Source organism: Hydra vulgaris, chromosome 15, assembly GCF_038396675.1.
Source record: "Hydra vulgaris chromosome 15, alternate assembly HydraT2T_AEP".
In the NCBI taxonomy this organism is placed as follows: domain Eukaryota; kingdom Metazoa; phylum Cnidaria; class Hydrozoa; order Anthoathecata; family Hydridae; genus Hydra; species Hydra vulgaris.
In genome coordinates this window covers 22534763-22557625 of record NC_088934.1, presented here as the reverse complement: position 1 = coordinate 22557625, position 22863 = coordinate 22534763, and the positions used below count along the sequence as shown (strand labels likewise).

Sequence of the window (22863 nt, the reverse complement as noted above, 5' to 3'; positions counted from 1 at the left end):
TAAATTATCGTGAACAAAAAAAGTTTGCTGTGGGCATTCTTAGGTAAACAAAGTCTACCATAATCGTTCCTAAGATGAATTAGACCGATTTATGTACAAATTCGACAAATATAAGAACACTAATTATGTTCTACAATGATTGAAATAAAAGAAAATCACTTTTCATAAAATCTCAAAAAAAAATTTTTTTATACGTTTTGAATTTGGGTTGACGACCTTAAGTTTCTCGTAGTATAATATACTAAATTTAGCAATTTTATTGGAGTTATTATCAATATGATTTCTCCAACAGATTTTCGTCAATATATTATATTGACGAAAATCTATCTTGGAAAAATCATATTGATAATAACTCCAATAAAATTGCTAAATTTCGTATATTATACTACGAGAAACTTAAGGTCGTCAACCCAAATTCAAAACGTATAAAAATTTTTTTTTTGAGATTTTATGAAAAGTGATTTTCTTTTATTTCAATCATTGTAGAACATAATTAGTGTACTTATATTTGTCGAATTTGTACATAAATCGGTCTAATTCATCTTAGGAACGATTATGAGTTTATAATTATAGGCTTATATTTATAAGCTTCGACCTATTTTGAACTTAACACCACAAAAGAATGCTTATGTCCAAAACAAAGATTTGATAGGTTATAGAATAATTGACTGTTCTGTTTTGTCAGATGCTGTATCAGTTTTAAGTTGCCCCGTATGCTTTCAAACAACTTTAGCAATAACTGAAAACATTAGCAAAAAGCGAGGACTTGAATGTGAACTTTCAATTTTTTGTTCAAAATGTAAATATCAAAATCACTTTTATACTTTAAAATTATTAAATCAAAAAGAAATCTTTGATATAAACACATGTACAATATACACAATGAGTACTCTTAGAATAGGATATTCTGGAATTCAAAAATTTACAACCCTCATGAACATGCCAAAACCAATGACGCCAAAAAATGATAAACCTGTTCTAAAAATAGCTAATATTACAGAGGAAGTTGCACAGGAAACAATGGCTGATGCTGTAGCTGATTTAAGACAAAATTGTCTAAATGAAGATGAGATTTTTGATATTGGTGTATCGTGTAATTGGGAAATGGCATCGTAGGGGATTTTCCTCAATAAATAATGTGGTTGCTGCACTCTCATTGGAGAATGGAAATGAACGAGTCGATTTTGCAGAGGGTGCTCTTTAAATCAAAACCTTGCTAAAAGAAATCCTATTGCTTGTGCCAAGCGGAAAATTTTTTCATATTTGTAAAATGAACTTCATTGGTTCTGCAAGTGGAATGGAATGCGAAGGAGCCAGTCGCATTTTCCAGCAATCAATTCAAAAACATAAACTAAAATATGTTAACTTTTTGGGTGATGGAGATAGTAAAAGCTACAATATTGTCAAGGATGTTTATCCTGACATTCAAGTAACTAAATTAGAATGTGTTGGGCACTATCAGAAGCGTGTTGGAACCCGACTTCAAAATTTGAAAAAAAAAGTGAGAGGACTAGGTGGTCGTGGAAGATTGACAGATGCAACAATTGATCGATTGCAAAATTTTTTTGGTATGGCAATTAGACAAAATACTGGTGATTTAGTTGCCACGAAATCATCAGCACTTGCAACTCTTTTTCACGTGGCATCATCGAAAGATAAAAAATATACATAGCTTACATGAAATTTAAGTTAATTTTTTGTTTTCATTGTCTAAAAGGTGCCTTTTTTTAGTATTAATTTTTATTATATAATTTGACATTTAATGAAAACAGTGAAAGAAGTTCATTCCTAAATTTTGTTGATTCAAATTTATTATTTTGTTTACATTTTTTTCCCTAGATGATTTTATAAAACACTTCAAGAAAACAATTTTATCATTAAAAGCACAGTATCATTTTCTTAAGTGACAGAAGCTGAAACCAGATTTTACATATTTTTAAAGTTTAAAAACTTTAAGATTTAAAAACTTTTAATTTTATTTTTAAGTTAATTCGATTTCATATTAAACTAAAAGTTAAACAAGTTACTCGGTTTTTAATATATAGGGTTGAAATATTGGATCAACGATTATGACGACAATTATGGTCTTGTAAAAAATACTTAAAATTTAAGTATATTTTACAGGACTTTACTAGTTGTCATAATTGTAGTATTTATATAATATTTAAGTCACATATAAGTTAATTTAATTAAAATTTGAAAAAATAAAAAAATTTAAGTTGATTTATAAATATGGTTGGATTTTACTTTTTAGATATCAAATTGCATTAATAGCTGGTAATGTACAGTTAGATAATATTGATATATATCATGATTAATAAGATTATGATTTAGTAGTATTGTTTTTATATTTATGTTAATTTATAGACTTTAATAATGTCATATAGATTAATATAATGCCTAAATTTAATTTTTTATTTATTTCAACTTTAGACAGTATTGAAGCAAAGATTAATTTTATTGCTAATTTTGTCAGTACTATTTTTCTTCTTTTTTCATTAGGTCTTCTGAAAAAGACTTTTGTTAGTTTTCATTGTGTAAAAGGTTTTTTGTTTTAAGATTTAATTATAACTTTGAAGCAAATTCATTCCTAAATTACTTTTATTTTGTTAAATTTTTTTTTTTAGACAACACCTTTAAAAACTCTTCAAGGAAATGATTTGATCATTTAAAGCACAGTGTCATGTTCTTATGTGTCAGAAGCTCAAACTCGATTTTAATTTTTAATTTTCAATGTTTAAAAGCTTTAAAAATTTAAAAAAAGAGATTTAAAAACTATGATTGTATAAAGAAAAACTGTATGTATAATTGTAATAAATTTGGATGCCATGAAAATATAATTAAAAGTTATTTTATAAACTTATTTCCCTTTATTAACTTTAAGCTTAGAGAGATTTATAATATATATATATATATATATATATATATATATATATATATATATATATATATATATATATATATATATATATATATATATAAATATATATAATATATATGTGTGTGTATATATATGAAGGAGTCAGGGCAAAAACAGGGGATGTCAGTTTTTCGCAAACTGAGAAAACTCAAAATTAATTTTCAAAGTCTTCCTTTTCCCCTTAATCTTACAAGAAGAAGTTTGATCTTGATTTTTATTTTTTTTATGACCTTAGAATGAATGAAAAAAATATGTTTTTAAATAGTTACAAAAACTGTTGGTTTGCTATTAAACTTTGCAACCTGTCTCTAAATATGACGTTCCCTGTTTTTGATTTGCACAACACATTTCTTTAAAACTGGGGTTACCTTTCAGCGATTTAAGCGCTAATATCCTTTCACTAACCAATATTATCTTTTTTTTTTTAAGTTACTTTTTATTCCAACGAATATTCAAAAGAATATATAAGAATATATTCGGAGTATAAGAATATATATATATATATATATATATATATATATATATATATATATATATATATATATATATATATATATATATATATATATATATATATATATATATATATATATATATATACGAATATATGAATTCAACGAATTTATATATTCGTATATATATATTCTTCATCAAAGTCAGAGTAATCATTTACAGGAGATGATTGACCATCTTTTTCATACGGAAGATAGTCATAAAATTCTTGTGCATCACCATTTATGGTGTTTTTAACTGAAATTATATGAAAAGGAGAAGGGCTTTTTCTTGCATCCTCAAAGTGCCTACACCAGTCAGCTGGAGTATCTATATGAATCTTTTGATTGATTACGACCATGTCTCGATCACATTCCATATAAGAGTGTCCTCTGATAGGAAAAGATAGTTTAATATTTTCAAATCTTTTTTTCTGATGGATTTTTCTCATGTAGTGAAGAAATCGTAGCATTGTCCAATTTTTATTCTGTCCAGGACATGAATCACAGAAGAGTTGAAGGTGAGTGACTTCTGTAGACACTCACCTTCGACTAGGTGACTTCAACTAGACACTCACCTTCAAATAGGAAAAAAAGGATCGAATGATGTAGCATCAACAACATTGATGCTACATCATTCGATCCTTTTTTTCCTATTGTCTCATCATAGGAAAAAAGGCAAACTTTATTAGCCCCCAGGTTATGTATGTTAAAAGTATACAAAGAAAGTTTTCGTTTGTAATATGTGTCATTGGTTGTAATATTAGGGCAAGGAAGATTCTTCCAAAAATCAAACGCAATTGCAGTAAACCAGGTTAAAGAGTGTGCACCATGTATAGCATCAGTTTTCCTTTCATAAAAAATTTTTCCTTTCCTCCAGTGAAGCTCTCGCTCAGCTAGAAGTTTTTCTAGTTCATGTTGAGGATGACTATTTGACAAATCTATTTTAAATCTATCGCATGTTGAACATGTGTCTTTTCTTGTGTAACCAAAGGCAATGTTAAACTTCTTATTAAATATGCATCTGAACATAAAAAAAAATAATACTAATAAGATTTGATATTGTTAAGATAAATAAGAACTGTCTACAACGTTATAAATATTGCTCAAAAATCAGCCACAATAAAGTTTTGTTTTGTTTTTTTGCTTACCTATAACTTTCTCTTGAACAGGATTCACCTGGGTGACTTTCTAAATACATAGCATGCATCCTGCTAAGATTAAGATCTCCAGGAAGGTAGACTTTCTTAGAATCTTTGAGAGAGTAATGAGACTACTGTCCTCTAAAAGATCGAATATGATTTATGATTCTCTCATTTTTGTCTTTTGTAAAACTTCGAGGACGGTTCATGTGTTTCCCTCTTTGATCTTTGGGCGACATTCCTATAAAAAAAGTAAAATGTTTTAACAGAATTAAAAAAAAGAGCCAACCAATTCTTAAACTAAAAGAACCAAAACTGAAAGTAGAAAATGGATATGATGATTATGATTACTAGGCTAAAAAACATTTTTATATTTATTTTCTGAAACTTTAAATTATTTTAATTTTATTATAAATTATAAATAAAAATCCAATATACGCTCATTGGTTTATGGTGGTATATAATACCAAAACTAACTTTTTGCACTAACTTGCCAATAAATAAGTTTGTGTATACTCTGAAAATATTTTGAAAAAAAAATTACATGCTTTATGAAAATGTATAACTACTTACCAGTTGTTGTGAGGACTTTCTGTATTCTTTCAAGTCTAGATTTGCTTATGTTAAATATAGAAAGAAACGCTTTATAACAAATTTGAATTTTTACAAGGGAGTCTCTTGCTATTAATAAATGATATTGATAAGAATAGCAATGTAAATCTTTCTCTTCACTTCGTATTCTAGGTCTTCTTTGTCTCACTTCCATTGGAGTTACAATCGATGTCAAAAAGGCATCCTGTTGGTCTTTACATGACATTTCATTGAACTTGTCCAAAATTGTTTGTCCATCTTGCAAACTAATAACTTCAAAACACTTTAAACGAATGCAGTTACAAGACTCGCCCATTATATGACTTGAAAGTTTCAATTTTTTTTTACTATCTCGTTTTCTGCCATTTACTTTTCTTTTTCTAAGTTTTTTTGTGATTTCAGGATGTGCGTCTGCCATTATTTTTTTGGCCGTATTTATCCTTTTCAAAACAAAAAATATCGGACATTCCTGGTTTTACGGTAGCAACAGCAATATATTCCCTGTTTTTACGTACTAATAACTTCCCTGTTTTTACGTAGCAGGGGTATTCTTTAATCCCCAAATTGGCCCCTTAGTTTTTATTTTTTTGCTTCAAATTCAATATAGAATGTAGGCTTTGATTTGTATAACATGTTAATAAAAAAATCTCATAACTTTCAAAAACTGACATCCCCTGTTTTTGCCCTGACCCCTTCATATATATATGTGTGTGTGTGTGTTTATATTTTACACAGTGTATGTAAGTAAACATTTTTTTTCAAGTAGTAAATTAAGTTATAGTATTTTGTTTTATTTTTCACATTTAATGATCCTTAGTTTTATAACATGATCGAATAAAATGCACCAAAACAAAGTTATTAGGTTGCCATCTAAAATTTACTCTGTATCTATGAGCCGTGGCCATTTTAAAAACTTTAAATTTTTTTAAAAACACTGGCGCATGCGTACCTAAACTTAACGCTTTTTTCCAATATCTAAACGACCGTGCTTAACAACAATCTGCTTCTTTTTTCCATAAAAGCAAAGACCAGTTTTTTGTTTATTACCGAGGTATTACTACCTTATCCCTGTAAAAAATTAGTCTTACCAAATTTTGATTTTTCTACCTGACATTTGCTACATTCAAACAGACACTTAAAAAAAAATTATCTTTAATTGAAAATATCTTCAATTATTTATAATTGCTTATTGGAATATAATTTGGTTTAACATTTTATCTTGGTTTTTAAATTTTTTGCAAAACGCGTATTATTTCACTACATTATATTTTATCAAAAATTAACCGTATTGGGCTTTATAACAAGATCTTCATGATTATCCTGTCGTTGTAAATGTAAACAAATTGTAAAATATATCTGCCTAATGTAAGGTTTTTAAACGGCAAAATATAAATTGAAAAAAAGTCTACCTTTTTTTAAAATAAAAGAATAACTTAAGCACACAACCACTGTTTCGGAATTATGTAGTACGATCTATTAAAAATAATAATCTATAAAGAATTGCGATACTATTAGAACATATCAAAACTTTCGGGTGCAATTTTTCCAGTAGACTTAATTCATATTTAATTTTTTTAACTTTTTAATAACGATAACAATTTGGGTAGGTTTTTATTATTTTTAATGCCACCAGTTGCATTTTTTAAAAATTTCTTTTAAATAATAATTTTTTTTTGGAATTTAATTCTTTCAAATAAATTTGTTTGTTCTTCGTTTTTCTAAAAAACTTATAAATTTGTGAAGATTTAACTAATAAAAATATTTCTGATTTTTAAATTTTTGGTTTTGTATCAGTACAAATTTAATATATAAATAAGAATAGACTACTAAATAAATAAAAATAGACTACTATATAAATAAGAATAGACTACTAAATAAATAAAAATAGACTACTAAATAAGAATAGACTACTAAATAAATAAAAATCGACTACTAAATAAATAAGAATAGACTACTAAATAAATAAGAATAGACTACTACTAAACTAATGAACAGGTTTATGTAAACGTTGATTAGAAACAAACTAGTATCTTGGGAAAGTTGTTATACCCACAAATAAAACAAATGGCATTTATGTTTCATTTACACATCTTCACAAAAAAATCACTATCTTCGTTTAGTTTTTCTTGCAGGTTCTTTGTTATTACCCCAACTAAAAAAAAAATTCGGATTCAATTTAAATAAATAACATTTTATATAAATAAAAGCATAAACAGAATATTCAACCATAACAAATGAAAAGTATACTTATCAAACAATCGATTCATTTCTTTTTCAGCTTCTTCTTCTCTATCATTTTCCTGTAAAACTAAAGTATTACAACAACAACAAAAACAATGAAGTTCAAAACAACTGAAAAGAAAAAAAAACAAAAACCTCTCTAAAGTCATCAAATAATTCTTGATTTTCATTGACATTTATGTAAACAGTTAAATTGTTTCTTCCTATAATATCTCGGGCAGACTTATCGCAACCAATATAACGTTGCTAAAAGAAATCACACAAGATTAACAATTAGTATGAGATAATTTAGTTAGTAAAATCTCTGAGTAAAATACCTTTCGAAAGACTTTAAAATTTTTAGGCTTCTTTAAAGAGCCTGGGTAAGGGAAGTCGACGGTTTTACTTTTAACAGAATTAACCACCAGTGAGACAAACGATATTTGCATAAGATGATCTAAATTAGGATCTGCATCTTCTTCTTTTTTAACTGAACTTTTCTAAAAATATATCCAAATTATAGTAGAGTTCTTTTTATTTCCCTTTTTTTTTTAAATTTTTATGTAAAAAGGATTAAAATATTGAATTGAAAATAAATATACTTTATTTTGACAAGATGTGTATGATTTATTATTTATTTTTATCATGGAGGGTTCATCGTCTATCAAGACACTCTCATAAAATAAGCGCTCTGTTTGCAAGTTGATTTGAGAATCTGTAGAATTCTTTTCTTCAGATTGTTTTCTGGAGCTAATATCATAATTAGATTTTGAATTTTCGTTAAGAGAAGTTTTACCAAACCAAATATTTGCAGAATCTTTATTTTTTTCAGAAGATTTGGCACTTTGAGGTGAGTTATTAAAACTCCTTCCTTTTTTGACATTATCAACACTTAATTCTTTTTTTCCCAATTTTTTTGGTAAATCCACTTTTTTTATATAACTCAGTTGACTCTCTACCACGTTTGAAAAATTGCAATCAGCATTGCCAAATTCATCATTTTGATTAATGATTTGTTCAGTATCTGGAACAACAAATTCTTTATTTAAAACATTTGTAACTTGTAAATGAGACTCGCTACAATCAAGTAGTTCCTTTTTATTGTTTACCACATGTAATGTATGTGCTGATGTTACATGTGTTAATTTTAGTTGCACTTTATTAGACATATTATGAAAAGAGAAGTTATCACCAACTGGTACAGAATTATTATTTATCACGCTCTCATCAAAGATTGAATTTTGAAATAATTTAGATTCTGGGATAATGGATTCTGTAATTAACTCACTGGCCACTTTTGATTTATTCGCATTAATTTGTGCATTTTTATTAACACATGCATCAAATATTTGATTTTTATTAACACATGCATCAAATATTTGAGAGCAACCCCAAAAATCATTTTTCGATTCGCCAAAGTCATTTTTCGTTTTAGAAGTGGTTTTTTCAGTTTTAATGTTTGGTTTAAAGTTAAATGAATTTTCTTCAAAAGAAGCTTCGCTGAAAGAAGCATCATCTTCATCAAGAGAAACAATATTTGTAACTTTTGGTTTAAAAGTCTCGGATGTAAATTCTGTTGATAAAACTTTTAATTTCTTGATAACTGGAAAGTCTTGTTTATTTTCTGGTTCTGCTGCTTTTCTTAAACAAAAAAGATATTTATTATAGAACAATATTTAATTTAAACAACAATTTTTAAATTATTTTTAACTCTTATAATTAAAAAAAAAAAAGCAATTAAAAAAGCATAAAAAAATACTAAAAATTACTTAGCTGTTACTTGAATGCTGAATGTTTATATTTTATTCTAATTATTTGTATAAAAATACATTTTTCCTTTAAAAAAAAAAAATATTTTTCTTGTAATTTTAGAACGCTAAATCCAAAAATGACATGTTTTTTTTCGCTAGCTCTAATTTTCATTCAGTAGAATATTCATTATCAGAAGCAGAATGGTAGCTTAAGAACCAAATCAAATAAGCTGCCATTTTAAATAAGTATTTCTTAAAATTTTACATTATACATCAAGTATTAAACTTGATGTATAATTCTTATGTCTTATATCAAAAACTTTACTTTAATTCTGTTTTAGTCTATTTCATGTTCATGGAGTGTATATCTACTTACAATCATATACAAAGTTTGTAAACACTTTCTGCATGCACAAAGTGTTTACAAATTGATATGAATACCATATTTATAATATATTTATTATATATACCTTTATATATACCATATTTATATATATATTCATTATAAATACCTTTAGACTTTACTCTTAACACACAAAAAGCTTTTAATTAACGCATATCGCATAGTAAAACAAAAGTAAAGCTAAGAAAAATGAACTTTAAATACACAGACACATATTTCCCATACTAACTGATGTATTTACCAATCCCCCGTAATAACTGCTGTGTTTACAAATTCCCTGTACTAACTATTAACCAATGTTATTTGTTTATAAATACCTTTTTCTGTTATCACTGAAGTTTGAACATTCACTAGACTACAAATAAAAATTAAAATTAAAATCATTACGCAGAGAATATAAAGCAGAGAGGCTAAACTATTATAAAATAAAAGACAAGAAAAAGAAATATAAAATTTTTTTTTTTTAAAATGACTTAATTAAAGTTTTGACGTTATTTTTATAAAAACATATACCTCCAACAAGATCTGTGATTCTTCTTGAAGTGTTTGTGTAGCAAAAGTATCAGTTATTAATTGCGAATGACTGGTACTTATCTTAGGAGCTGAAACAAAATCATCACTTATAAAATCTCGCACTTTCAGAAAACAAAGAATGAAATTTAACATTTTAATTTTATTTTATAAGATAACATTGAGGCAAATTAGAAGCAAATTTAGGACCAGGTTGAATGGATGAAGTTGCCTGGATGAGTTTGAATGGATGGTGTTGAATGGATGAGGCTGAATGAGGTGATTTGCAAGAGTTAGTCTTTCCTTTAGATCAACTAATAATTTAAGTAAAATTATGTTCTTTAAAAAACTGTTTACTGATAACTTTCCTTTCTTATTATCATTATTTTTTCTTCATTTTTTTTTTTGTCTTAGTGAAACATTGCTAATAATTAATAGTAATGTTTTTTTTTTGCGTTTTTTAAAAGTAAAACTACACAAAAGCAATTTTTGTATAGTCTTGCCTGAGTAATGTTAAACAAGTTTTTATCAATTTTAAATTTCAAGTTTAATTTTGGCAGCTAAATACTAAGTGCCTTAATATTAAGTTTTAATAAATAAAAAGAAGCACTAGAATAACAAATACTTGTAGTATTTGTTATTCTAGTGCTTCTGTTCTAGTATGTTTCTCATTCCAGTATTAAGTATATTTATTTGAAAATGATAAAATAAATTACTACATGAAGCATTTTCTAAGCATTAGCATAGAGCCAAATGGGAAAAGATTAGGGTCCCAGCCAAATATGGGGTTTTTAACAACCACCACCTCGGTTTGGATATTTTTTATATATATGTGTGTGTGTTTATATATATATATATATATATATATATATATATATATATATATATATATATATATATATATATATATATATATGTATATATATAAATATACATACATATATATATTTATCTTATATTATTTATTTATATTATATATATATGTATATATATGCATATATATATATAAATTTATATGTTTATATATATATACACACACACATATATATATAAATTTATATGTATATAAATATATATATATATACATATATATATAAATACACACATATATACACACATATGTATATACATACATACACAAAATGCAGATTTTCCGCTAAATATTTCTGGGACAGGGGAGTTAGGGGGGTACCACGCCCAAAACTCTTTCCTAAAACAGCCTCTATATATATATATATATATATATATATATATATATATATATATATATATATATATATATATATATATATATATATATATATATATATATATATATATATATATATATATATACACATATATATATATATATATACAGTATCGGACAAAACATGGTGGACAAACTTAAATTTAGAACAAAAGTTGATCAATAACTAAAAAAAACTAGTAAAACAATTAAACATATTATTTTTTAAATAGTTTATTATGTTCTCAACAAAATTTAAAATGTTTGAGTTATACTAAGAATCAAAAAAAAAAATTTATAACACATTTTTCTCAACAAACTACATTTTTCCTTGGACAAAACAAGGTGGACAAATCAAAACGACGCTTTATTTATAAGATTTCATTGTCTTTATTCAATTTACCATATTCTTTTGTTTTCACTTTTATCATAACATTACTCTAAAATAATAAAATAGATTTTGGAACATCTGACCAATTATTTTTTCAATTTAACTAAAAATAGATTTAACTCGTGATATATGGCGTATATTGCAACTTAAAATGGCTTACGACAAATTAGGAAGTGTTTTACCTGAAAATATTATTAAAGATTTGAAAAGCGGAAAACGTCAAGCTGAAATTTGTAGAAAATATAATATACCTTAATTGACTGTAAACAAAACTGTCAAATCATTTGGATCTTGCTATAAAACAAACCATCGGGGCGGACGAAGCTATAAAACAAACCATCGGGGCGGACCTCTAAGAAAAACATCACAAAGACTAGATCGAATAATTGTTAAAAAGCTTTAAAAAGAAGGTCAGAAGCGAGTCAGGAGACCAAAGAACACCAGATTCAATACTAAATATACCAAGAAGAGTGTTAAGCATGGAACGTCTGCTATGGTTTGTGGATGTTTCTCATCACTAGGAACTAGTTCTATTCACAAAATTAATGGTATTGTGGACCGTTTTGTCTACAAAGATATAATGGAAGATAATGTTTTCACATGCTGAATAGGAGATGCCTCTAAAATGGATTTTTTTTTAACATTGTAAAACAATGGTTCAAGGACAAGAATATCACCATAATGAAGTGACCTGCACAAAGCCCAGACTGAATCTCATAAAAAATATCTAGGAAATAATTGGCAAAAAGATTGAGCGTACAAATGTGAAGACCAGTGAGGAATTATTTGAACAAGTCGAGAAGGCCTGGCGAGAGATTGATATGAGAATTGTTGACTCATTAATTGAGTCTATGCCTCAAAGAATGAAAGCAGTAATTAAAATCGAGGAGGTCTAACCAAATATTAAGTTAATTTTTTGAAGTTTTTCGAAAAATAATAAGTTAAGTTTTAAAATTATTTGAATTTTCAGTCGATTTTTTGAATGTCCACCTTGTTTTGTCCAAAGAAAAATGTAGTTTGTTAGGGAAAACGTGTTATAAAACTTTTTTAGTGATTTTTAGTATGATTCAAAAGTTTTTAATTTTGCTAACAACATAATAAACTATATAAAAAATAATATGTTCAATTGTTTTACTAGTTTTTTTTAGTTTATGATCAACTTTTGTTCTAAATTTGAGTTTGTCCACCATGTTTTGTCCGATACTGTATATATATATATATATTATATATATATATATATATATATATATATATATATATATATATATATATATATATATATATATATATATATATATATATATATATATATATATATATATTATAAATTAGTAAAAAACACTTATCTAACTTTTATCTCCTACTTTAAGTTTCACCATTGCTGGATCATCAGGAAGAGTCATCAAGAGAATCATCAAGTGAAGAACTCTTCCTGATGATCCAGCAATGTTGAAACTTAAAGCAGAAGATAAAAGTTGGATAAGTGTTTTTTACCAATTTATTATTGCTCTGTTCTTTAAGAACATTGAGCACTCTATTTGTAAAATACAGTTTAATATTTTACATACGTACATACATACATATATATATATATATATATTATATATATATATATATATATATATATATATATATATATATATATATATATATATCAGTATGTATTTATAACCGATTAGGTCTTCTTAGGGCACCTAAATAACAAAATGAAAAAATAAAACAAAAATAAAAATAGTGTAAAATAAAATAAAAATAAAAATTGTGTAAAATAAAATAAAAATATATATAAATATATTTCAATCCAAAATGAAATAGTCATTTCATTTATAGAATTTGTCAAGACTTAGACAGCCCTGGCCATAATCCAGCCTGGCCCTGGCTATGGTTTATCCAATCCCGCCCCAACTCTGGTCAAATATTAGCCTGGGTCACTTACTAGAGCCAAACAAAATCATCATCATCATCATTATCATGATTATCTTGGTATTCCTCATCAAGAAACTAACAACCTTTTGCATTAGTAGGGTTGCAAAAAGACTGAAGAGAAGCATATAAAATGGCAAGACCAATTTCTGATTCACGTATAGGACGAAGGGAGTGGCTAAAATCAAAATAATTTCAATAAGTAATCAATTTTTATAAACTATATTATTATCAACTATATATTACTTTCAGGCAATTAGTGGAAATGCTATTACCAATTCATTCATTTTTATAATAAATTTTATAGCATAAAAATAGCGTTTTAAAAAAAAAATTATAAATAGCTTTTTAAAAAAAATTTATAAATACCTTTTTAATTTGCGATAAACAACTTCTTTCCAATTATTTTCTTCATTTGAGGCAGATAAATCATCTTTTTTTTCTGTCTGTAAAACCAGTGTTTGCATTGATGACAATGAGTTTGTAATAGCTGTGTCATGTTTAGTTTTGAGAATAACATTGCCACCAGCCAACTCAAATGCTAGTCTAATACGCATACACTAAAAGCCAAACAAAAAAAGACATGAATTATTAATATTTATCTTTTTATATTTCTTATACTATATTCATTTGCGTGTGTGTCTATATATATATATATATATATATATATATATATATATATATATATATATATATATATATATATATATATATATATATATATATATATATATATATATATATATATATATATATATACTATACTCAATCCATATGTTAAGTCACAATTTCCTAATATCATTTTTGCACTTTCAACGTACAAAAGTGTGCTTTAATTTTTCAGAAAAAGTAAAAAACAAAAAATAATAAAGGAAAAAATTGCTGCCCCATGCCAAACCCTCCATCGACGTAGCAGCACTCAATGACGGGTCAGGCTATTTAATAGTCGATGTATGTACTGAAGCCCCACAACTTCCTGTTTTTTTATGATGTCATCCAAAGGGGTTTATTGCTGCATTTATATACAATACATGTACAGATACATTAGCTTACATGGTAATGTTGCTGTTTTTAAAATTTAATATACTTTATCACAAAAAACATCTGGAAATTTCTTGAAACTTAAAAGCATTTTAAGAAAATCATCCAATCACTCATCCAATCACTTAGGCATGAGTTGACAATCTAAAGTGGACTACAAATAATTGAGTGGACATATGAAATTGATGTGTAAACAAAAAAGAATCTACATACATACTTATAATTAAACAAATAAATATAATAAAGATAATGTATTGAACTTAGGATCAGAAATTTATTTTAAACTATATACATTTGCAGTCAACAGATATATGTGTGTATCTTTTATACTATATACATACATAGCCTTCAGAAATATGTGTATATAGTGAATGCAAAGGAAATTTTTGAAATACAAACTACCTAATATTAAACCAGATATTTTCCAAAGTTCATTTGTGTAAAACAGAAATAAATAAATGCAAGCAAATTAAATGCTGTAAAAATTAGCAATTAAAATGTATTTATAAATGAAGTTTGAGAGAATAAATCATCCCCAGTAACAGCGATTGATCTTGCTCATACAAACTTAGCAAAAATATTTCTGCAAAGTATGCAAATGATAAAGGCACATCTAAATATATACACACAGAAATAAACACAAATACATGAAATACAAAACAACCCATGAGAATATTCTGAATTTATTATTAAAAACTCATTTTAAAAAAATTGTCAAAATAAAAAGTACTATATTAAAAGTACTAAATAAAAACTACATAAGTGCTGCTATACTAATGGTATATCACTACTGATATACCATTTTTTTTACAAAATATGTAGAAATACAATAACACAAATAGAAAATTTATGTTTAATTCATAAATTTTACACGAAGACTTTGTTTACTCCACAGGAACTATTCCTGTGATCTATTTTATTCAGAGATAACTCATTGCTAGCATAAACACACTGTACCCTTGCAAAAACATTTGTATACCCTTTACCCTCAACAAATTTATTGCAATCCTATATAAAACACTATACACCTTAATAAATCAAACCTTAAAAAAAATAACCTGTATTTGTGGTAATCATTTTTAGAATTTTAACTGGGACAACATAGCATTGTTATTTAAAGCGTCATCAACAACATGCTAGCGTCAGATGATTATGGTTTTTTTTGTTAGAGAAAAAATTGATTTTTTCCCTAATAAATACAAATACCTTTGTATAATAACTAAATAGTAAATTTATAATAAACTTAAAATAAAACAATATTAATATATTGAGACTTTTTATATTGAAATATAATTTGTAAATACATAAAATATATGCCAATACATAAAATGAATACCAATACACAAAATATATGTCAATATATTTTGTGTAATAAAACATTTTGAAAAATATCTATTGACACCTCCTACTTAATGTGTTCTATATAATAAAATGAAACTGGATTTAAAATTTTTTTAAAAGAATATTATCAGGAGATGCTACAGACCTTCAAACATTAAATAGGTTCTTAATATTATAAAAAAAAATTTTCCTTTATAAATTTTGAGTCTTAAAAACTTTTTATTATATAATAAAATGTCCTCACTTAGTTTTAATAGTTATTTCTAAAAACAAATTTAATACAAAAGTATACTTGGCTAGAAGATAACACAACAAGCTGCTTGCCTTCCATCAATGATTGTCGTTTGAAATCTGGAGCAAAGAAACTTTCCATTTTTAAAAGACTGTTTTCAGCTATGGGGGGTAAATAGCTAAAATAAATGTAAAATAGAAATATAAAATAAAATAGAAAGAATACAAATAACTAAAACAATTATGAATTTTTCAATTATAAAAAAGATTGTTTAATAATCATTAACTAGATTAAAAAACATATGATAATTAGGTTCGTAATAAAAACCTTTTTTCAAGAGGAATTTTTCCTTGCTTTTTATTACAGCTCTCAAACAAATCTTCAAAATATTTGGGTGTTACAATATACTTTCCAGATGCTAGAGCACAAACTACCTTAACAACAATTATAAAAATCAATCAAATATTTGAAATTATATATATATTTTTTTAACATCTTCACTTCCAACAAGGATGCAAGCAACCACTATTAGAGATGGAAGTTACTGAAAGAGAAAAGATGAAGGTTATGATAACAATTGACAGACAACTTAAAAAATTGGAAATTAAATGAATCAGGCAAGCACGATGAAGGAAGCGAATTCCAAAGAACTGATGTTCAAGAAAAAAAACTAGACAAATAAGAATTTTTGGAGCACTTAGGAACACTCACAGTAAAAGGACGAGACTTGATTGAATGACAAGTAACACGAGAATGAATTTTAGTAATTGGCACAAGAGACACTAGCACTTTAAAGCAGTGCTCATAATAGTACTTACAGAAAAGAAAAATAGAAGCAACATTACGATGATGTGACAATGGTTGAAGGTTGGCTGCAAGAGCAGGTTCAACTATGTTTACAATGCGCTTTTGCACCTTGTCTAAAAGAGAAAGAGCATCATTCAAATCAAGAACGGATTTGAGATTTATAGAGACAAATAATAGAATCAGGAGAAGAAAAGTGTTGAGGACAATAAAGCGATGCAATCTAAGCAAATGCTAATTTTGCAATGGATTTGATATATGGTTTCCAAGAAAGATTGGAAGTAAAATGTAATCCTAGAAGATGAAGTGTAGATGACTCATCAAGTAGATTACCATAGATAAATATAGGAAGATCTAAATTATTGCAATAATGATTAGCTGAAAAAATTGAGTTTTTTTTATCAAGACAGGAATAAATGGTAGTATCATCAGTGAACAATACCTCTTTAGATGTGAGAATATTTGGAGGATTATTAATGTAAATTAAAAAGAGTATAGGGCCAAGAATTGAACCTTGAGGAACCCTTAAAGATACAGGATATAAAAAAAAGTGGTGTCAATTGAGGACAACTTTTATATTACGATTGGTAAGGAAGGATTTAATAATCTTAAAGATGTTACCTGATACATCGTAAGAAAAAAGCTTATGGAGAAGACCAGCATGCCAAACTTTAGAAATGCCAAGAGCAATAGCCTTAACCTCTCAACCTTTATCTAATGCACGATAAAATCTTTCGCTTATTACTGTTAGCAAATCAGCTGTAGAACTTATTGTAACTTATGTAGTTATAAAGTGAATATCTACCTCTTTTTTTGAGTGTATAATTGTGAGGTAAGTAGATAATTAAGTGAATAACAAGAATTTTGAGGTCCAAATCCGCCCTCTGGAAGTAGCAGGCTAAACCTGTTTCTTTTGTTGCAGTGGATGTATGGATAACAAGTTTTGTGTTTTGGAGTTTAAGGTTGAGAGAGAGAAACTATTAATTTATAAATTAATTTATAATTTAGAAATTATTAACAAATTAAAAAAAAAATATTTAAAACAAGTAGTCTCCTCAACTTTAGTGATCTTCTTTGCTTTGGGGAGGCAAGTTAAATTTTATGAAAAACATTTAACTTAAAAATCAATTTATTGATTTTAAATTAAAGCATTCTTTAAATGTTTTATTATTGTCAAAGGAGAATTTTATTGAACTGTTTCAAAGATCTTACCTTGATTGTAAAAGTGAGTTTTTCCATGATTAAATGGGTAGTATCCAGATTCCATTCATTCAAAATTTTGCCTCCTACCACAAAAATTTATTGATTCATGAAAAACAATTTAAAATGAATTTATAATAAACAAATAATAAAAATTTATAATAATAGAAAATTTATATTAAAGCTTTTTTTTCCTGTAACAATGTAAATTTTTACATAATATATAAAAAATTTACATTATCTCATATATAAAAAATTTACATTATCTCATATAACAAAATAAATTTTTACTTATAAAACAGGTTAAACTATGTTTAAACAACATAATACTGTTCATGACATTCTGTTTATCGCCATTTGGGAAATTTTCATAAACTTATTATGATCTTGTTTTGTAAAAAACTCATAATAAATACATGTATTTTTTCAATGTTTCAAGATACAGAGTTCAAGATAAGGAGCTTTTCATCTTCAAGAAAGATTCAAATTTAAAGTCAGAGTTCAAGATTCAATTCAAATTCAAGCCTTCCATCTTTAAGAGTCTCCTCTGTACCTAAATAATTGAATGCATTCGAATTCCTTTCTATTCAAATGCCTGTTTCTTCTAAAAAATCTCTGAAATTTGTGTATGATATCTGGATTTGATGTTTATTTACTTTTTTAAATGACTTTTTGTATCTATTTTCTGTATTTTTTTCTTAAAAATAATCTCTTTTGTTTTGGGAATTTTATTTTATAAAACGTATAAGTTCACTTTTCAATGCTGCAAAGTTAACTGTGTTGTTGTATTCTTGCTAAAAGCTTTATCTTGTAAGAAAAAAAAACAAACAAAATTTAGGTAAATTATTTTTTAAGGACTGTAGTTTAATAACTTTCCTTTATAAACATATTTTATATATAACTTTAAATAAACATATTTTAGATACAACTTTAAATAAACATATTTTAGATATAACTTTAAATAAACATATTTTAGATACAATTTAAAATAAACATTAATTTTTGTTACAATAGTGGTAACTAGATTCAGTAATTTTGTATTCAGAACTTTGTATTCAGAACTTAGAAACACGACAAGACTTGACAATAAAATAAAGAATTATAAACAGGAAGTCACATAACTCTCTATAAGCCAGCAAGTCAGTTTAATCTTTATAATACAATACATTTGACTGCATTAGGATATGATGAGATTTTCAGGATACAAGAAGGCAACTGCACCTCTGCTGCTAATATGTATAACATGAATATTATTAATGTTAAGCTCTAATAAAGAAAATGAAAGTTATTAAAGATATGGAAGCTTTAAAGAAGTTGGAAGTTATGCAAAAAGATATGGAAGTTACAAAAGAAGATATGGAAATTACAGCAAAAAAATTTGATTATAACTTCCATTTTGTGAGTAACTTTTAAATATTTAGCTTAACCTATAATAAAGTTAAAAAAGATGGGCAGCCCCCTCAACCCTGGTTAGGTTAATAATATTTTAAAAAAGTTAGGAAAGATGATGGGTGCATAAAAACTGTAATAAATTTTTAAATAAGTTTTGTTAGAGTTTTTTGTTTGCCTCTGAAATTGTTGATACGTTATTCATTCAATTATAATTTCAAGAATTAAGGGAATTTATTTTAAAAACTTTAAAAACAATTTTAAAGTGAACTTATTTTTTTGTTTATTCATTTTTAAATTTTAACTAGTTTTTATAAAATAAATTTGTTAAAATTATATTTACTGGAACTCTTTACCTTCTAGCAAGTTTCTCAATAAAAAACAGAACTAGTGGATTTGTGTTATGCTATTTGTGTTTTGTAATAGACTATCTGTGTTTTACAGTATACCATCTGGGTTTTGTAGCACACCATCTGTGTTTTGCAGCACACCATCTGTGTTTTGTAATGCAACATTGATTTGTGTTTTTTATGTTTTCTGCTTTTTTACATTTAAGTTTATAAGGAAATTAATTGCTTTTTCTCTAACAATTTTTTTAAGTTAAAACAAACTGATAATAAAAATTGTTCATTTTTATTGTAAAACAAAAGTTTGTAAAAAGGATCTCAAACTGCCAAAGCATGTTTTGTTCATATTAAAAAGAATAATAAAAAAAACGCTTGGGCTAAATTATTTTGATTAAAATAAAAGAATAAATGCATACCATGAAAAAATAAACTTTTTTTTTAATGGGTGACAACTAAAAAACGAGACTGGATTTAATGACACATATCTCTTTAAAGGAATAAGATTTTAAAAATAGGAAAACTGTTTTAGAAGATATTTTTATTCTATTTTTTAAATATTTTATGTGTTTTTATTTTTTACAGAAAAATGAATAAAAAAATAAATTCAAAACAAGAAGAGATTAGAAAATGTGAGTATGAATTTTATTTAAATTACATAAATGCTGGCAAAAAGTTCACTTATGACCACTTTAAAGTTGAGAATATACCTAAAAATACTATCTACAAGATAATTAAACGTGCTGAAAGTGAATCTGGGTACCAAAGGGTTCAAGGAAATTGAGTAAAAGCTAAAAAAATGACCAGGACAAACATTGAAAGGCTCAAACTCATGTTTGACCAGAAAGACAGAGTTTCTCAACGACAGGCAGCTAAAAAGTTTAACTGTACTAAACAACACATTAGTAAAACATTAAAAAAAAGATTTTTTTTATGTTTTACTAATGTGTTGCTTATTTCATGGTAAATCACTCCAGTATTAATGGAAATGATATATTTTATACTAGTGATGTAAAATCTACTTCATCTACAGTTAAATACCAAACAAAGCAAAATTTCAAAAGAAATTACTTCTATGGATTGCTTTTTCTGAAAATGGAATTTCTCAACCTTATTTTGTACCAAGTGGACTGGCTGTAAATCAAAAAATCTATTTAAACAAATGTATTAAGAAGAGGCTTATTCTATTCATCAATAAGTATCATTCAGATAGTACATATGTATTCTGGCCAGATTTAGCATCATCTCACTATGCAAAAACAGTAATCATGTACCTAAACAAGGAAAATGTGCATTATGCTGAGAAAGCGAATAACCCTGCAAACTTGCCAGAATGTTGTCCTATCAAAATTTTTGGAGTATTTTGAAAGACCTTGTCTACAAGAATAATTGGCATGTAGAAAATCTTAAAAAATTACAATCTAGAATCAAGTACTTCAATTGAGAACAACTGATTATATATTTAAAAACTAGAATAAAAATACTTTCTAGAACATTTTTCCTTTTTGTTTTACCTTACTTCTTTAAAGAGATATGTGTCTTTAAATCCAGCCTCATTTTTTAGTTGTCACCTGTTAGTCCAAGCTCACATTTTCTATTTTGTTGTAGGCCAAATAGTCTTCATAATATACGATGCAATCAACAGACTTGATAAATTATTCAAGTGGGTTTTATTCATAATTTTAGTCCATGACTTACTATTATTTTTTTGGTTTGTTTACATAATTGATCTTTTAAACAAACGAAAAAATCAATGTCATGTACTAAAACTCTTAGGAATAAAATGCACTTGAATAAATTATCAAGTCTGTAGATTGCGGTTCATATTACAAAGACTATTTGTCCTTTAACGAAACAGATAAGGCAAGCTTCAACTAATACAAAAAAGTTAGTTTTTCTAGGTATGCATTAATTCTTTTGTTTTAATCAAATAAATTTAGCTTAAATGTTTCTTTTTATCATTCTCTTTAATATGAACACAACATGTCTTGGCGGTTTGGGATCCCTTTAAAGATCTTGTATTTTGTCATTACTCTTTGTCGAAAGAAGTTGCTGGTCCTGTTGCACCTACCTCCAGCATAAATGGGAAGGGTAAAAGTATTTTTTTATATGACAACAATCAAATCCAAGTCTGTATATCTTTATGCAACACGAACTCGCCAGCCTCAGATGAACAGTAGAAAACATTCAGTTAAACGAGATTTTGAGATTATGAGATTTTGAGATTATGAGAATTTACAAGGTAACTATATATCTAACTTCAATCTAAGACAGACATCTAGGAAAAAATTCAAAATTATAAAAGTGAGTCAAGTAATTATATTTTAACTAAAGTGTGCTAAAATGTATTCTATATTAAGCCTGCTATTGAACTATGGTAAATCAGAAAACAAAATTTAATAAGTTATCCTAAACTTATCAATTATATCTATAAATTAATTTAATAGGGTAAAAATGTTTGAAAACTTTGCAACTGGAAACCAAAAGAATCCAGTTACTTTATGGCAACCTTTTTTTTTAAACTTTTGAAATTAAAAGAGAAAATTATTTACAAAAACAACAAATTCACTCCAAACAAGGCTGCAAGCAATCACTTTTAGTTCACGGGGTTTAGGGAAGAAAACAAAGAAACGAGTTAAAGAGGAAAGCAGTTGACTTAAATGTAATCTGTATGAGTCAGGAAAAATGAAAACAGAAAGAGTTCCCAAGCACCGATGTTTGAAAAAAAACAAAAACAACTAGATTAACTTAAGTTTGTCTGTTAAAATTCTAAAAAAACCTTTTTATTTAATCTTAAATTAACTTTATGCATAACAGTTAACATTTTAAGAAAAATTAATTTAACATATTCAACATATTTAATAATTTCATATTCAATAATTTTCAAATTACAAAGATTGTTTGTTCTTTTAGTTATCATGTTATAGCTGATTTGTGAAAAC

The 22863-nt window shown here is 26.2% G+C and overlaps 1 protein-coding gene across 2 annotated transcripts in view; it reads right to left on the bottom strand.

Annotated features, from left to right (window-relative positions):
• Positions 1 to 7214: 7214 nt before the first annotated feature.
• The window catches only part of LOC136072031 (nibrin-like), a 38083-nt gene continuing 22434 nt past the window's right edge, over positions 7215 to 22863 (bottom strand). For both annotated transcript variants that reach the window (XM_065819977.1, XM_065819976.1), the window contains exons 6-17: positions 18201 to 18274; positions 16512 to 16618; positions 16245 to 16362; positions 13940 to 14130; positions 13657 to 13748; positions 10032 to 10120; positions 9836 to 9873; positions 7967 to 9005; positions 7703 to 7864; positions 7521 to 7631; positions 7392 to 7444; positions 7215 to 7296 (exon numbers count right to left, since the gene is read on the bottom strand). In XM_065819977.1, the coding sequence (XP_065676049.1) occupies positions 7251 to 7296; positions 7392 to 7444; positions 7521 to 7631; positions 7703 to 7864; positions 7967 to 9005; positions 9836 to 9873; positions 10032 to 10120; positions 13657 to 13748; positions 13940 to 14130; positions 16245 to 16362; positions 16512 to 16618; positions 18201 to 18274 (2120 nt within the window). In that variant the 3' untranslated portion in view covers positions 7215 to 7250. The remainder of the gene's footprint in view (positions 7297 to 7391; positions 7445 to 7520; positions 7632 to 7702; positions 7865 to 7966; positions 9006 to 9835; positions 9874 to 10031; positions 10121 to 13656; positions 13749 to 13939; positions 14131 to 16244; positions 16363 to 16511; positions 16619 to 18200; positions 18275 to 22863) is intronic.